This window comes from Papio anubis, unplaced genomic scaffold, assembly GCF_008728515.1.
Source record: "Papio anubis isolate 15944 unplaced genomic scaffold, Panubis1.0 scaffold23, whole genome shotgun sequence".
NCBI lineage: Eukaryota > Metazoa > Chordata > Mammalia > Primates > Cercopithecidae > Papio > Papio anubis.
In genome coordinates, this window is record NW_022162350.1 from 1 (window position 1) to 17,782 (window position 17,782).

At 48.9% G+C, this 17,782-nt stretch overlaps 1 protein-coding gene and 1 long non-coding RNA gene across 2 annotated transcripts; both read left to right on the forward strand.

The window, feature by feature from the left end:
* Positions 1-4,897: 4,897 nt before the first annotated feature.
* LOC100999108 (golgin subfamily A member 6C-like) lies at positions 4,898-11,890 on the forward strand (the record flags this gene model as incomplete). Its single annotated transcript, XM_031661708.1, has 12 exons — positions 4,898-4,921; positions 6,111-6,149; positions 6,415-6,465; positions 6,566-6,647; positions 6,744-6,850; positions 7,920-8,006; positions 8,114-8,221; positions 8,418-8,505; positions 8,912-9,357; positions 9,632-9,712; positions 11,028-11,103; positions 11,534-11,890. Coding segments are annotated over 12 exons (1,428 nt in total), but the record flags the coding sequence as incomplete, so codon positions are not given.
* A 625-nt stretch (positions 11,891-12,515) lies between these two features.
* Positions 12,516-13,309, forward strand: LOC110742379. Its single transcript, XR_004181413.1, has 2 exons — positions 12,516-12,619; positions 12,682-13,309. It is a non-coding gene; the product is annotated as an uncharacterized LOC110742379 (long non-coding RNA).
* The last annotated feature ends 4,473 nt before the right edge of the window (positions 13,310-17,782 follow it).

Genomic DNA, 17,782 nt, shown 5'->3' on the forward strand with positions numbered 1-17,782 from the left:
CCTGAGTAGGTGAAATTACAGGTGTCCACCTCCATGCCTGGCTAATTTTTGTATTTTTTAGTAGAGACGGAGTTTCACCATGTTGGTCAGGCCGGTCTCAAACTCCTGACCTCAGGTGATCCACCTGCCTCGGCCTCCTAAAGTGCTGGGATTACAGGTGTGAGCCACCGGACCTGCCTTGAATCCTTTTTATATGTTTATTGGTGATTTTAATTCTCGTGGGAAGTGCCTGTTTCTCCATTGCCTATTTTCTGGCCAACCTCCAAAGTCACATTTCACTTAATTTTTATCCTGCTGATTGAAAGCATTTTAACTTAGTGATTTTAATGTTCATAGGAGCAGGACAGACTGTAATTATCTAGGTCTTGCCCTGTCACCCAGGCTGGAGTGCAGTGGCATGATCATAGCTACTGCAGCCTCATACTCCTGAGCTGAAGCAATTTTCCTACCTCAGCCTCCCAAGTAGCTAGGACTACAGGTGTGTGCCACCATGCCCAGCTAATTTTTTAAAATTTTTAGAGAGATGTGAATTCGCTATGCTGCCCAGGCTGGTCTTGAACACCTGACTTCAAGTAATCGTCCCACCTTGACTTGCCAAAGTGCTGGGATTATAGGCGTGAACTTCTGCTCCCGGCCAAGAGCTCATTTTGTTTGTTGGTATCTTTTCATATTTGAGGCTTTGGTGCTAGCGCTGAAGTATTACATTCACCATCCGGGGTTTACAGGACTTTTGTTTTGATATTGAACAGATAGAACTGTTTAGTTCTGCATCTTTGCAGGCATACAGAATGTGCCTACCAGAACTCTGCTTTATATCCATTGAAAGCAAGAAATAATACAGTAAAACTTTGCCTGGCTAGAGGCTTTGAAAGAATGGAGTCTTCTGGTTTAATTCTATTGACTTGGAAGTATGAAAGTGAAAAGAATTCAAAACTTACATTTCCTGTTGAATGCAATTTGAAAATATAGCCAATGATTCCACTTTTCTTTAGTAAGTTTGGACATTCCCATCTACTTGGTGTTTTATTATAGAACTGCTAGTGTGCCTGTGACTTACATTGTGAAGATATGTTTTTAAAACTTGAGAGGTAAGAGGGTGTAAATGGTGTTGTATGAGATCAGGCTGGATGAGAACTGACACTTGTAAATATACTTTTTAGACTGACTCTCTGATTGCCACTTGTTTTCTTATTTAACTCATAAAAATAGAACACATTGGATGAAGGGTGGGAGGAGGAAGGAGATTTATGACTTTTAATTGCATGTCATTGTTTTATATCAAGAACATATGGTGTCCTTGGCTTTGGGCCTACAGAAGGAAACACATTTTTCTACCTGTTGTATGCCAGAGGTTCTTGAACACCTGGAGGGGTTACTGCAGCACAGATTTCTGAACCTTACTCCAGAGTTTCTGATTCACCAGGTCCAGGGTGGGGCCTGAGAATTTGCATTTATAAAAAGTTCTCAGGTTCTGCTGGTGCTGCTAGTCCAGAGACTACATTGCTGAGAACCCTCTTGTCTACTAACCGTAAATTGTGGAACTCTAGAAAAAAGCTTAGTTTGGTGTGGGATAAGAATCTCACAGGTTATGGAGTAAATCATGAAAGATTCAACTCTTGATCCCAGTCTAGTGTCTAATTCAGGTAACAAGCAATACTCAGTGACATAACAGAATTCTTGATTTTCATGATTGCAAGTGATAGCCAAGTATCAAGTGAGAAATTCAGTTTCATTTGCAAGGCTTAGAGAGGCCAGATGATTCTAGAAAAATAGGCCTTGTAATTGCTTTAAACCAGTAAAGAGGTTTGAGTGCGTATTAAATGGAAAGTTTTGTGTTTTTCTTTATTTTATTTTATTTTATTTTTTGAGATGGAATCTCGCTCTGTCGCCCAAGCTGGAGTGCAGTGATGTGATCTTGGCTCACTGCAACTTCTGCCTCCTGGGTTCAAGTTATTCTCCTGCCTCAGCCTCCTGAATAACTGGGATTACAGGTACCCACCACCACACCTGGATAGTTTTTGTATTTTTAGCAGAGACGGGGTTTCATCATGTTGGCCAGGCTGGTCTTGAACTCCTGACCTAAGGTGATCCACGCGCCTAGGCCTCCCAAAATGTTGGGATTACAGGTGTGAGCCACCGCACCCGGCCCAAAAGCTTTGTTTTTAAAGATATTAGACATGTTTCTTGTTTTTTTAAAAAGTCTTAATAATGTAGGAGAATAAGAGAAATGTTTTTCCAAGAGAAATCCTTGTGATTATTTTACCTTATTGGAATGTTGGATAATATAGTCTGCTTCATTAATCATCAAACATGCTATGGATTTTCCATTTTTATAGGATTTGTGTCTCAATTGAGGTAATACTGGTAATTCTTGTACTCCATGTGAAGGTGAAAAATGTAGGCCAAAATCATAGACCATGCATAGAAGCTGGATAATGAAGAGAGCTCTGGAGGAACATGTGGACACACACACACACTGACACACATATATTTAGAGTATAAACACATATACTTTTTAAAGTTTATTTGGAACGTTTTAAAGCAAAAGCCAGCCCCCCCTCCCGGAGTAGGCAGGCCCCGCCCCTCTCCCCAAGTGGGCGGGGACAGCAGTAGCATGGGCAGCTTTCCTTGTGATATCACAGGTTCCTCTGGCCACACTGCTCCCTGGCCACGCCTCTTTTCCCTTTCATCTTTCTCATTGACCAATGGGCTTGGAGAATTAAGGCCACGCCCCCATTCTGCATTCTAGTGGGGCCCTGGTTACGCCTCCTCTGGCTCAGTCACACAGCCGCCTGGTAGGTGACTGGAGGTGCCCTGGTGTTCGGCAGGGCTTGAAGGCGAAAAACTACTGGCGGTAGCCTGAGACAACTCACTTCTGGTGGTTGCCGCCCTCCTGGGGATGTGAGTCTTTGGGCTGGCCAGTCTCCTGGGGACAGGGGCTAAGGGGCAGTGAGGTAATTGTTGAGATTGCTGGGTACTTGTGGGAATTCTGGGTTTGAATCCACGCCTCTCCATCTGCTAGGGATCTGATTTGTGTCAGTTAAGCGACTTCAGCCGGGCCTCTCTTTTCACATCTGTAAAATAGGGGGTAGTGTGGTTTGACTTCCATTTGGCAGTTTAGAGATTTCATATTGTCGTTGTTTTTATGTTAATCCTAGTACATGTCCTGCTGGCAACTACCCAGGACACCGAAATGGTCATTGCTGTTTGATTTTCCTCATCTAGTCTCAAAGGGAACCTGGGCCAATGAGTACAGTCACTTGCCATCAGGCTGTCCCTTTTAGGAGTCACGAAGGGGCTCCAGCGTGTGGTGAGGAAGGCCCCAGGCACTAGAGGAGTAAGAGAAGATCCTAGCTTGCTGCCACCAGCTTTGCTGGGTGACCACAGAAAAATCACTTCTTCTCCTGGGCCTCGGTTTCCTCCTCTGTGAATGATACTGGATAGAATCAGTGTCTTTGGAAACTTGTTTTTTATCTGGAGCCCCCTTAGTTCAAGTGAACCTTTACTCAGAAGTCTGGTTTTATTAATGAGTGGAGGTCTGGGCATTACCAGATTCATAAGCCCACATCCTGGGCCTGAGGAGGGAGGGTCAGTGAGCATATTAAGAGCTGCATTGGTCAGGTGACTCTACCCTGTGACGCTGCATGGCTCAGGGAACATTTCCATCTATTTGTTCCCTAGCACACCTGGCAAGGCACTTGGAGTGGCCATTTGGAGGAAAAATGGCATAGAGCCATGGTTTAATCTCCTCTGCTCTTCCTCAGCATTTCGTTTTTCCTGAACCCACGTCTTCCTCCTACCCTGACTTTTCTTGCTTCTCTCTAAACCATACCAATGCTTTCTCCCCTGCCTTGTTTTCCCTTGTCACCTCCTGTAGATTCAGGACATTCTGAGAAGGTGCTGGTGTCCAGCTTATAACTTTCCCACTCAATGGGGTGCAGTGCTACCCCATTGAAAAGTGAAGGCAAGGCAGTGCCAGGACCCCTCTGGCTTTTGTCTGCAGCTGTACACATGCCCTGAGGCTTCTCTGTTGGTTTAAGGGGGATACTTTGCCTCTGGCTTATTTTTATGTTGCTGCCATTAACCTTCAGCCTGTTTATGTCTGCTTCTTAGCCTGCTTGATTGATTGGGTTTCCTTCCCATCTTTTATAAATCTTGAAATGGTGAGACATATCTTAAGTTTAAAGTAATTTGGGAATGTACCAGAGCAGGCATGTGGGATTTAGGGCTTTTTTTTTTTTTTTTTTTTTTGAGACAGAGTCTCTCTGTCACCAGACTGAGTGCAGTGGTGTGATCTGGCTCACTACAACCCTCTGCCCCTCCCTGGGTTCAAGCGATTCTCTTGCCTTAGCCTCCCTGTGAGTAGCTGGGATTACAGGCACCTGCCAGGAGGTGCCCGGCTAATCTTTTAACTATGTTTAGTGGGGAACAGGGTTTCACCCGTGTTGGCCAGGGCTAGTCTCAAACTCCTGACCTCCCGTGATCCATGCAGCCTCAGCCTCCCAAATTTCTGGGATTACATCATTGAGCCACTGTGCCAGTCCCTTACTGTTTTTATGCTATACCCTGCTGTTTCCCATGAAAGCATTTTTTTTTCATTTCTCATTTTTATTACCCCTGCATCATCTGCTACCCTGAAGGATCTAGAGGTAAGAGGCCCACCAAGGCAGTGCCCGTGAAACCTTTCATGCCAGCCCCTCAGCTTACTCTTCCACCCAGTGGGGAGCTGGGTGCCCCTCACCCACACAGCTGAGACCGGCCACACACACACCCCAGCCCTTGTAGTTGTTCTCTCCTGTCTCATGGCCATCACTAGCTCCTCCTCTCTGCGTTAGCCTCAGGCCCGGTGCCAAGGTGGAGTGGCCCTGGACTCCAGGCTCCTTGGCTAATCCAGTAGCTCAATGAAAACATAGAATCATTGGTAAGAGTCCAGTGGGGTCTCCTGATTCCATGCTGCCAATCCTGGACTCCAGTTTCCTTGGGGCCCTGAAGAAAGGGGCTAGGGCCCCTGGTGCCAAGGGTTAATGGGGAGCTGGAGTGCCTGGGCTTCACCTGGGGGGACCCCAGAGCAAGGCATGCAGCATGGCTCTTCTGTCACTTTCATCCTGTTTTACTTTGACTCTCAGCCCTGGCCACCAGCACCTCACAACCAGTCCTTGCCACACACACCCTGGGGTTCTCGCCTCTCAGAGAAGTGAGGGTTGTTAGGGGCTCCGTATTTCTGACCTGACTCAGTCCCTAATTTGTTCTTTGAGTCTGGACTAGCCAGCTCTCCTCCTTGGGCTTGTGTTTCCAGAGGAGGTAGAGTATCAAGGTCTCTGTTAGCTCTGAGAGTCCGAGAGTTAAAGGCCCCTAGAATGGACCAGGTGCAGTGGCTCCAGGCACCCACCATAATCTCCCTTGGGAGGCCGGAGGAGCCGAGAGATTAGAGGATCCTGAGGTCGAAAGGAGAGATCCGAGACTCCTCAGCTAACGATTGAAACCCATCTATAAAAATTACAAAAACTAACCGGGCCGAGGTGGGCGGGCATCTATGATCCCAGCTACTGGGAGGCTGAGCAGAGGCGAGAGAATGCGTAAACAAGGAGGCGGACGCCAGGAAATTGAGGAGCAAGAGATGGCGCCACTGCACTTTCCAGCCAGAGCTGATAAGCCCGAGACTCCAACCCCTAGAATGGAAACCTCCAGGAGATAACGGCTCCCGCGTCTGTCCTTTTTTTTTCTGTCACCAGCCATCACCATTGCTGTGAAGACCCGTACCTGGTCGTATGTGCTCAGTAAGCGTTAGTTGAATAGGCATCTTTCTAAATCACAAAACTGGCAGAGCGGTGGGCCTTTCTCAGACGCTCCGGCTCTAGAGGTTTATGTTACTGTCCTTTTGAGAGAATCCAGATTCAGACTTTGAGTTCTGTGGCTGTGGGCAAAAACCAACAAAGACCCAAATCCTCTGTCTTTGGGAGCTTGAGGAGAGTTGACCAGTTCATGTTGCCACTGGGTCTGAGAACTTTGCCTTTAAAATCCATTCCTGGCCCCTGCCTACCGCTTCCTGGTCTGGGGAATAGAGTTGAGGGGGCCCCCCCTCAGTCACCTGAATTTGACTCTCCCCACAGAAACAACAGAAGAAACAAGTGGAACATCAGCTGGAAGAAGTAACGCGATTTCTTTGTTTGCACACAACATGACTGCTGGGTTTGGGGGGCACTCAGATGTAGAGGCGCCAGTCTCGTCTCACCCACTCCCAGCCTGGGGAAGAAGGCTCACCCCTCAGATTCCACCCCATACCCACAGGGTCCCTGAAAACCTGGTCCCATGGGTGGGCCTGTCCTGGGGCATTGGTGGCATGTTGGGGGCATGTCTCTTGCTGTGCCATCTCTGCCTCCCCCGGGTAAGAGCTCTGTCTTCCTCTTCCTACAGGAAAAGAAAGCAAACAATGACATACACAAAGCACAGACGGAGCAGTTAGAGGTGAGTGGAGGGTGGGGAGGTTTCTCCTGTCCTCGGGAGAATGTTTCTTTCCGTCTCTTTCAGCACTTGCTTGGCTTTTCTCCCAAACGTTCAATTCCAGACAATCAACATCCTCACATTGGAAAAGGCAGACTTGAAGACCACCCTTTACCATACTAAACGTGCCGCCAGACACTTCGAAGGTGAGAACGTGGGCACCCCATCATCCTTCAACCTGGCACTTTGACAGGTCTTTAGGGGGAGTCCTTTGGGCCCCATCTCAACCTCTCTCATTACAGAAGAGTCCAAGGATCTGGCCGGCCGCTTGCAATCCTCCTTACAGCGTATTCAAGAATTGGAGCGGGCTCTCTCTGCTGTGTGTACACAGCAGCGGGAAGAGGACAGGGTGAGTCCAACCAGCTGCCCCGTCCCCTGGCAGCCTGGCTTCCCAGATGGAGGAGTGAGCCTAAAGGTCCCTTCTGCAGGATGCAGTGTCCTGCCCAGAAGGCAGCGTGCTCATTTCTCGCTGCTTTTGTGTGTGGTTGTTAGAGGCAGCCTGGGGCTGAGTCAGCTGCTGTGGGTGAGTTGGGGGCACTGTGGGGAGCAAACAGTGGACACAGAGCTCAGAGGCCAAGTGCCTGCCCTGCCCTTACCTGGCTGTGGCCTTGGCTAAGTCCCAAGTGGGGTATCGGGTACTTGTACTGTGAAGGTACAGAAGAGTACCTTTACTATGTCACCATTTCTGTAGAGAGAGGAAAGATGTGTGTGTGTGTGTGTGTGTGTATGTGTGTATGTGTGTGTGTATGTGTGTGTGTGTATGTGTGTGTGTGTGTACGTACTATTATACATAAAACATGTCTGCAAGTGTTCATAAAAACTCAGGAGAGAGTAACAGGGTGGCTGGGAGACACTTCCCTTCTGTACCTTCTGAGTTTTGGACGATGCGAATGTATCAGCCTTTCAAAAAGTGAACAAAAGATTAATTTTCCCCCCTCTATCTGTGCCCCCACACCTAGCAAGAAAAAATGGGCTTAGAGAATCGGATAGACCTGGGTGTTCAAATCCCAGCTCTGTCTAAGTGATCTTAGGCAAGCACTTAACCTCGAATACTCCATGTTTTTCATCTACGCTATAGAGGTTACCCTAGTAAATGTGTCATATGGTGGTTGTGAGGATTAAATGGGATTGTTAGCATGGTACCTGGTGAAGCACTCCATTAAGGTTCAAACAGTGGTAGTAATAACAGTAATAACAATTGTAATATGATCTGATCTCTCTGGGCCTCCGTTAGCCAGCAGTAAATTCGATCTCTTTCCCTGTCCCTTCCAACTTTACTGAGTTCTTCTAAAAACCAGACCACGGGGTTGGAAATGCCTTGATCTTTACTGACTGAGTTGTATATTGAGCCTAGCGATAACCCTTTTGAGGGGCACTGCCCGGGCTCCCCAGATCAAAACTTCTCACTCTTCATCCAGTCCTCGAGCCGCAGTGAAGCAGTCCTCCAGCGGCAGTTACGGCAGACCATAAAGGAGCGGGCACTGCTGAACGCACACGTGACACAGGTGAGGCTTTGCAGAGGGAGGGATGTGGAAGGAAGATGACCCCAGGTGACCAGGAGCAGGTGAGGACCAGTGACAGCCCTTCCTCACTTCTGTGCCCATTCTTGCAGATGACAGAGTCATTGAAACAAGTCCAGCTGGAGAGAGAGGAATATGCTCAACATACAAAAGGAGAGAGGGCCCGGTGGCAGGAGAGGATGCGGAAAATGTCGGTGGAGGTGAGACCTGACCCTTCAGCCCCCCACCTTACATGTGGGCTCTCACTGGGTCTTTCTGGACATCTGTAACATGGGACTAGTACAGCCAGAGGTAATGCGGTCTGGGCTTTGTGGAGGTGGGGGCAGAGAGGAAGATGGTAGCCTGTCCAGCCATCAGCCCCCTCTCCAGGGCCCTTTCCCCCTGTGCTTTGGGCAGGCTCGCACATTAAAGGAGGAGAAGATGCGTGACACATATCGGATACAGGAGCTGGAGAGGACCTTGTCCGAACTCAAACACCAGATAGGTAAGGTGGGGCTGGTGTGACCTGGGAGCAGGACTGGCATCAGAGGGCTGTGGGGTGGCTTAGGATGCCCCAGGGAGGTGGGTGAATGGAAGGGCTTTGAGGCAGTGGGAAAGTGGTCTGTGCCAGGAGTCAGCAAGTCTTGTCATCTCCATGAGCTCAGGGTCCCCATCAGCAAAGAGGGAGGAGTGCCTATTGTCAGCCACCCACAGTGCTCTCTATCTGAAAGTGGCTTGGAAATTGGCACCATCGGGTGCGAGGAATCATTAGCAGTGAGGCCAAGCTTGGGAAGCCTGAGAGGAGCTGTGAATCAAGAGGAGGGTTGTTTCTTTCTTTTTTTTTTTTTTTTCAGGGGGGAGGGGGTGGGAAGAGGAATCCAGAGGCCCTTATTGTCTGCTTCCTTTCTCAGCTGAGCCCTCATCCTCGGCGCCCCCAGCAGGGCCCTCTGAGGTGGAGCAGCTACAAGATGAGGCCAAACACCTGAGGAAGGAGGTGGAGAGTTTGGTGGAAAAACTGCAATTCCAGGTGGAAAACAACCAGGCCTTGAGTCTCCTGAGCAAGGAGCAAAAGGAGAGGCTTCAGGAGCAGGAGGAGAGGCTCCGGGAGCAGGAGGAGAGGAGGCTGTGGGAGCAGGAGAGTCTACGTGAGCAAAAGGAGAGGCTTAGGGATCAGGGTGAGAGGCTGCGAAAGCAGGAAGAGAGACTGCGAAAGCAGGAGGAGAGGCTTCAAAAGCAGGAAGAGAGGCTGCGAAAGCAGGAGGAGAGGCTACGAAAGCAGGAGGAGAGGCTCACGCTTTCCCAGAACCACAAGCTCGACAAGCAGCTGGCCGAGCCACAGTGCGGCTTCGAGGATCTGGTGGGTTGCCCCACCTGGGGAGGCTGCCCTCATCCCTAGCCCTCCAGGCCTTTGTTTCCCCACCTGTAAAATGGGGCAGTGTAGCCCTCCCATGAGATGGTACTTCTAAAGGCACCTGTGAGCCAGAGCTCATCAGGCCCTGCTCTGATGGCTGTGGGGGAGGGGATGATTTTTCTAACCTGCCTCCACCCTTCCCCGTGACATGGGAGACAGACACCAAGTTCAGGGTTCTCCAGCTGCAGTGGATGGCCACTGATTGCTTCTCTCTGTCCAGAACAACGAGAACAAGAGCGCTCTGCAGTTGGAGCAGCCAGTAAAGGAGCTGCAGGAGAAGCTGAGTGAGGTGAAGGAGATGGTAACCTCTGCCCCATCCAAGAAGGGCTGGGAGGCGGGCACCAGCCTCTGGGGAGGGGAGGTGCCAGGCCAAAGGCGGCTCTAGCTGGAGGGAAGGTGACCCCAGCCCCCTCCAGAGCAGTCCTGTAACTGTTTCTTGCTTCCTGCCCTCTGACTTTTAGAGGTGGGTAGCCCTGGGCTCCTCCCAGGTCTGGACATTATAATCCCAGCTAGAGGCATGGATTCCCCCAATCACAGGGGAAGAGACTGGTATAAGAGGTTCCTTATGCCAGGGGCAGTAGCTCACGCCTGTAATCCCAGCACTTTGGGAGGCTGAGGCAGGAGAAACGCTTGAGGTCAGGAGTTTGAGAACAGCCTGGCCAACAAGGCGAAACCTCATCTCTACTAAAATTACAACCAAAAAAGTTAGCTACGCATGGTGGCGCATGCTTGTAATCCCAGCTACTCAGGAGGCTTGAGGCATGAGAATCACTTGAGCACGGGAGGTGGAGGTTGCAGTGAGCTGAAATTGCACCACTGCACTCCAGCCTTGGCCACTGAATGACACTCTGTCCCAAAACGAAACAAAAAAGCCTCCTTAGATTCAACCTGGATTCTGGCCTCAGTTCCACTGGTCACCGTTCAGCTATTTTTCATCTCTGAGTCTCTGTTTCTTTAACTTCAAAAGGAAGTTAGCATTTTGCTTGCAGAGGTGCTGAGGATTAAACGAGAGAACATACGGAAAGTTAATAGGCTTGTGGTGCACACTTAGCAGATGGTGGTTGGCTCCCTGTGCTTTTCCACCAGTCTGTGGCCTGCAGTTTAAACGGTGGGAAGGAGGACATGTGATTTGAGGCTGGGGAAGGAGGCATGGGGTTCTAGGCAAGGGAGGAAGTTTCTTAGGCCTGGAGCAAGGGGCCAGGGGCCCAGGCAGGTGACAGAGCCCCACAGTGCTCTCACTACCCTATTAATGGTCCCAGAATCTGGAAGCCAGCCACCACGTGCCCTCATGCCCAGGGTCTTCCTGCAGCTGGAGCTGAAGAGCCAAGAGTCTCAGAGTCTGCAGCAGCAGCGAGACTAATACCTGGGTCACCCGCAGCAGTACGTGGCCACCTATCAGCAGCTGACCTCCGAGAAGGAGGCGCTGCACAGGGAGTTACTGCTGCAGACCCAGCTCATGGACCAACTGCAGCAGCAGGAAATTCGGGGCAAAGCAGTGGCTGAGATGGCCCGCCAAACCTGCAGGAGACCCAGGAGCTGGAGTTGCTGAGGACAGGGCCCCGAGGGAGACGACCTGGCAACTTCGGTGCCTTCTCACTCGTTTTCCATTCCCTCAGGAGCACCTAGAAGCAGCCAGGCAGCAGAATCAACACCTAGAGGCCCAGTTGAGCCTCATGGCTCTCCCTGGAGAAGGTACAGGAGACCACTCAGGGGAAGAGGAGAGAGCCCCAGGAAGAAGGGGGGACTGTCAGCAGCACAGGATTGAAGGGTTGGAAGAGACCTTTAGAAGAGCTGGTCATTATGCCAACCAGGTGTCTGCAATAAACTCGGCATGAATATGGTGACCTACTGGGAGCCGGGGGCCACCCGGTTGCCTAAGGATGAATGAACTGGCCCAGATCAGAAAGGGAGCACTTCAGAACTCCCACACCGACCGGTAGTGGGACTGTGCCTGGGCAATATAGCAAGATCTTGGTTCTTAAAAGGAAAAATAAACAACAGCAGCTCCTTCCCCTCTGGGGAGGGGCTGGCTCGGGGTTACACAGTGAGGGTGGGGAGAAGTGGGTCCGCAATACCTCCCTAGTTGGGTTGTCTGAGGACCCCTCTGGCCACCTCCCCACAGCAGATGAAGGAGGACATCTGGACGGTGAGGAGGAGGAGGCGCCTCAGCTGATGCCAAGCATCCCAAAGGACCTGGAGAGCCAGGAGGCCATGGTGAGTCTGACTGTCCCTGCCCCACTTTGCCACCTTCCTCTGTGGTCCCTCCCAGACCCCCTTATGTTCTTGGTTTCCCCGCCTTCTGATTTCTCTGGACCCTCACCCCTTCCAGGAGCCAGTGGTCAGACACCACTTCACCTGTGACCAACAGGTGCACTCTCTGAGACCCCAAGGGAAGGGGCTGTGCTCCACCTCCCTGCCCCATTTGTTTTGTGTATGCCCCTACAAGAATACTCAGCTCTTGCCTTCATGTGGCATTTTTCAGCCCAGGAAGAGCAAAGGGTGTGATACCAGCTTGGCTCACGAGTGGTTTGTATCCCAGAGGACCCCAGTGACTGGGGTGAGTCTGTGTGTGGGGAGAACCACCGAGCCCCTGCAGGGGGCCAGGCGGAGAAGGTGCAGCTGAGTAGGAACCTGGCATACAAGAATGGTGTGAGTGGGCAAGGCAGCTGGTTCTTGAGATATGACCCCATTATTTTGGCTCTAGAGCAACTTATGGGAGGACAACGTGATTCCGAAGGTCAGGAGAAACCAGAGCTTCCATTCATCCACCTCCCCGGGACAGACACACCATAAGTGAGCAGAGGCCAGGGCACAGCAGGGGAGCTGCTGGGCTGGTTGTGAGGGGGCCCCAGCCTCTGAGCTGTGTCCTCCCCAAGAGGAAACTACATCAGCCAGAGGGCAGTGCCAAAATGCAGCACTGGGAGAGGAGGACATCATCAGTTGGCCCAGGACCAGAGATGGGCAGGATGTGCCACTTCTGTGGGGTGGAGTAGGGTGGGGGTGAACTTGGGCACCGCACCGCATGGCAGCTGCTGGCCCTCCAGGTGAACCTGCTGAGCTGTAGGAACAGGTGTTATGGCTTGTGGGCTTGTAATTTCTCACAACGAGGGGCACGACAAATTCCTGACCACTGCCCAGAGTCCTGGTGATCAGCCCGCTCTAGGAGCCCCAATCCCCCAGGAGCTTGGGTGTGCTGACAAGCAGGGTGGTGAGTAGAGCGCTCAGGCGGGGTGGGCGGGCAGGAGCAGGGGAGGCTCACACTGAGCTCAGATCCCCTCCTCCCTCTGTCTGAAGATCTTCGTGGCTGAGCCTCACTGACAGCGTGGAGCCTGCACCAGGAGAGGCCAGAGAGGGTTCTCCCCACGACAACCCCACTGCACAGCAGATCGTGCAGCTGCTTCCTCTAACGCAGGACTCTCCAGGAGCACCGAGGCTTTCGCAGCAACCCCTGCATGCCATTCTTTTCGGGCTGCCAAGAACAGGGAGATAAACCATCACTATCATCTCAGAGCTGGTCAAGAAAAAAAAAATAAAAAAACCTAAGGGGTTAATCTCCTACACAATTCATTTACTTCATTTGAATGTTAGAGCCACTCACGTTTATTTGTGTTTTCCTAATTTATAGTTTAAATTTATTTGTAAAAAGTTAAAGGAGAGTGGGTCTTTCCCTCATGTTCACTGTGACATCCTTTAGCACCTTTTTTTAATTTGATAACTGTAGGTCATTAGCATGCATATCGAGTTTGCCCTTAGGTGGTGGGAGTTCAAACACGCAAAGACCCACTATATGCACAAAACTGTTCTTGCTGGTTTGGAACAGGCTGCCATGCTTTTTTAATGTTATTGCAGCATGTATGTTCATTACAGAATTCAGATTAAATTTGCCTATGTTCTGCTAGTATGCTTGATCGACTCCTAATCACAGTGAGCTCTTCATTAGCTCAATATGTGGTTTGCCCTCAAGTACGCTGTTTATTAGTTTGTAATGTGCCACTGTGAGTACTGACATTTACAGTTGTTTAAAGCTGGAGCACTGGAGAGAGCCTTTCCCCCTTTTTCTGTGCATTGGGAATGGGAGGAGTAACACTTTGGGGAGCTTTTTTTTTTTTTTTTTTGAGACTGAGTCTCGCTCTGTTGCCCAGGCTGGAGTGCAGTGGCGCGATCTCAGCTCACTGCAAGCTCCGCCTCCTGGGTTCACGCCATTCTCCTGCCTCAGCCTCCTGAGTAGCTGGGACTACAGGCACCTGCCACCACACCCGGCTAATTTTTTTGTCTTTTTTTGGTAGAGATGGGGTTTCACCGTGTTAGCCAGGATGGTCTCGATCTCCTGACCTCGTGATCCGCCTGCCTCGGCCTCCCAAAGTGCTAGGATTACAGGCATGAGCCACCGCGCCTGGCCTGGGGAGCTTTTTAAATCTCCCAAAAGAGGAAAGTGGCCTGCTCTGGCAGGTGTGTACAGGATAGAATATGTTTCATTTGTTCTGGTACCAACAATGAGTGCGGTACTATGGTAGTTCCCTTAGGATTTGTATGTGCTCTGGGCTCATGAAGATATTACATCATGAGCTGGGGCAGTTGTACTCTTTTTTGATGACCTAAAAAGGGGTTATTTCTGAGGAATGAAAGACTTAAAGTCCTGTTCTTGCTTTTTTTTTCTGAACTTGCCACTTTTGCATTCTTTGAGTTCAGTTTAAAGGCAGTTACTTTAAGTCCATTTTAAACTCTCGGGCTAGAAATCGTACCACTGTTAATTAGCCACATTATTTGGTCTAACATTTTTTCTTTACAATTCTGAAACTGGGTTTATCTAACACATTGATAAATTATTTCAAAGGTATTTTTGTAGTTCAAATCACTTCACTTTTACCCTGACACATATAAATGACTAGGAATGACCTTCAGATCGCGTTTAGCATCTGTAACCAATCTGACAATAATGTGTTCATCAGGTACCTCTGGATTAAATCACATACTGGCATATTTAAGCTGAATGTCAGTCTGGAAATAAATTTACCATATTAACTGAAATACCACTGTTTGTGTAGGTATTTTTGTCATATATTTAAGAAAAAGCTAACAAGGATGGAAATCATATTACAATAACTTAAGTCTTTCTTCAAAGTGTGTGCAGTCTTTTGCAATACCTCATTCGGCCAAGTATTTGTTCTCTTTCTCATTCAGTATAAGGCAGCTTTCAATTTGCTTAGCAGGCAACATTAGAAGGTTAGAGTTCAGCAGAAACATAGAATTTTAAAATGTGAGTTCAACTGAATAAATTTGAATTTTTGTAGGAGGTAAAGAATCAAAATGCTTGTATATTTAAAGATTGCAGTATATGATAATCATTTTGAAGTATTTGATTAAAACTAATAGGTTTTCCAGAAATTAAAAAAACCAATTTTAAAACCAAAGCAGATTTCTAGAAAATATGAAAATGTAAATCAACCCTATCCAGAATATAGTTTCTGTAAAACTTAGTCATTTTACAATAGTATAACTATTAAAAAATGTAACTGCTATTTTAATGTTTTGAAATAAATTAAAAGATTTTAAAATATGAATACTGTAGCTTAAAAGAAAGAAATTGGAGAAGGAAAAGTAGAGAAAGAAATGCCAATTCCAGTCCAAAACTTTATTTGCCAAGTTTTCTTATGATGACTTTTACCAATTTATGAATTATTATAAACAGAATCTATAACGGAAATACTGAAAGACTTTTGCCTAAAGTGGCATTATTGAATACTGCTATGATGCTACTGTAATGTAATAAATTATTGTTACAAAGTGCTGTTTTTGCCTTAAATTTTTATTTTGTGTGTCTTGAAAACTATAGTATTAAAGGTATTGAGATTGTGCAAATGCTGGGCACACTTGGCATTAAGTAATGTTTTTATTTTTACAAAATTGTAATATGACCATGCAAGTATTTAATTAATTAATTAATTTTGAGACAGAATCTCACTCTTGCCCAGGCCAGAGTGCAGTGGCGCGATCTTGGCTCACTGCAACCTCCACCTCCCAAGTAGCTGGGACTACAGATGCATGCCACCATGCCCAGCTAATTTTTGTATTTTTAGTAGAGATGGGCTTTCACTATGTTGGCCAGGCTGGTCTCGAACTCCTGACCTCGTGATCTGCCCACCTCAGCCTCCCAAAGTGCTGGGATTACAGGCATGAGCCACCGTGCCCGGCTGCAAGTGTTTATCAAAAGAACACAAACTGAAAAAATAGTTACAGGATTTTAAAAAGTTAGGAGATTTTAAAAAGTTATGGGATTTAAAAAGTTATGGATAAAGTTACATTATGGGATAAAAAAGTTATGGGATAAAAAATGTTATGGTCAGTGGCTCACGCCTTGTAATCTCAGCACTTTGGGAGGCCAAGGTTGGTGGATCACCTGAGGTAGGGAGTTTGAGACCAGTCTGACCAACATGGAGAAACCCTATCTCTACTAAAAATACAAAATTAGCCAGGTGTGGTGACGAATGCCTGTAATCCCAGCTACTCAGGAGGCTGAGGCAGGAGAATCGCTTGAACCCGGGAGGTGGAGGTTGCGGTGAGCTGAGATTGTGCCATTGCACTCCAGCCTGGGCAACAAGAGTGAAACTCCGTCTCAAAAGAAAAATTAAAAAGTTATGGAAAAAAGTTGTGGAAAAAATTCCAAAAAAAGAATTATGAAAAAAGTTATGTGATAAAAATTAAATAAATAAATAAAAGCAGGCCACTGTCAGCAAAGCCTGGAGAAGGGTCTAATGGGGGAGACAGGTGCAGATGAGTTGAAGATCACTGTCATCCAAAAGCAGGGAACTAGGCCCGGGGCTGTAGCTCACGCCTGTAATCCCAGCACTTTGGGAGGCTGAGGTGGGCGGATCACCTGAGGTCAGGAGTTGGAGACCAGCCTGGCCAATGTGGTGAAACTCTGTCTTTACTAAAAATACAAAAAATCAGCCAGGCGTGGTGGCGGGCGCCTGTAGTCCCAACTACTCAGGAGACTGAGGCAGGAAAATCGCTTGAACCCAGAAGGTGGAGGTTGCAGAGAGCCCAGATGGCACCACTGCACTCCAGTCTGGGTGACAGAGACTCCACCTAAAAACAAAAACAAAAAAATAAAAAACCTTAATAAAAAAAAAAAGCAGAACCCTGTCAGCAAAGCTTGGAGAAGTGGGGCCGGAGGCTCCATCCCCACCATGTCCCTATCACCCCTTCCCAGTCACTCCTTTACCATTTGAGTAGCAAGACAAGACCCCTGTCTAATGGGGAGAGACAAACACACCCTTTGCCACCTTGGCCAGGGCTGAGTCCTTAAATTTCTGGATGATGATGATTGTGATTTAAGAGGCAGAGGCTGATGGAGTTGGTTTGTTTAGAGGAGGCCTGATGGCCTCCTTACTCTCACCAAAGCAATTTTTCCCTCAGCGAAGCTCGTGTCTTCTTACTCGGAGAGGCAGATGAGCCAGGACAGTGGGACTAACTGTACACCAGGCGAGGGCACGGACTGCTGGGGGTGGCCCCCCTTCCCCCATGTACATATTGTTTCTGTGTAACGTTTTGTATATTCCGGGGGGTAGGGCTGCCCCTGTATTGTACCTAGTGGAGATTGGAGCTGGCACCCGGGAGTGGGGGATGGAAGCGGGGGAAGGTTCTAATAATTATTCGCAGCTGGGGAACTTATTTGATCTCATAGGACAGAGGAAGGAGGCGGGGTTGGGTTCGTGGCTTCCTGGCCATGCGACTCCTGTTTATTTTGCTTTTTATTTGGGAATAAATGGATTTAACCATACTGCTAGCCTGGCATGTTTCTGTTTCCCTCACTGCGTCCTGGAGTTTGCGCCACTGAACGAGGAGCCCCAGAGTGTCTGAGCATGTCCAACTGGGCTGTTGGGGACCTCCCAGGCCTGTTACCTGTATGCTGCCTGGTGACGCCTGGGGGATTCCACGGCACCTATGGGGCACAGTCCGGCCCTGACGGCCAACAGGCTCAGAAGCCTCATCTAGCGGTGGCTGGGAAGGCAGGATGCCAGCACCCAAGGGCACTGACTTCCATGCACATGGGGCGTCTTCCTTTCGGCCACCCTGCCTCCCTCGCCTGTCTGCACCTAGTGGCTTATTCTGTCTGTCCCTCCAGAGTGCCGACGCCGCTCACGTTCCCTCCAGGCTGAGTTCATGGCCCTGCCCCCTAGTGGCCAGAACCGGCTTCACAGGATGAGAGTCGCTAAGCTCCAGGGGCTTTCCAGGAAAAGTGTCCCTTGGAAAGGATGTGGCCTCTTCACTGCTCCCAATACCCTAGTAATGGCTTGGCCTTTCCCCTCCGCTCAACTCCACAGACAACACAGCCAGGAGAGGACACATTCCCTGTCATCCAGAAATGGGT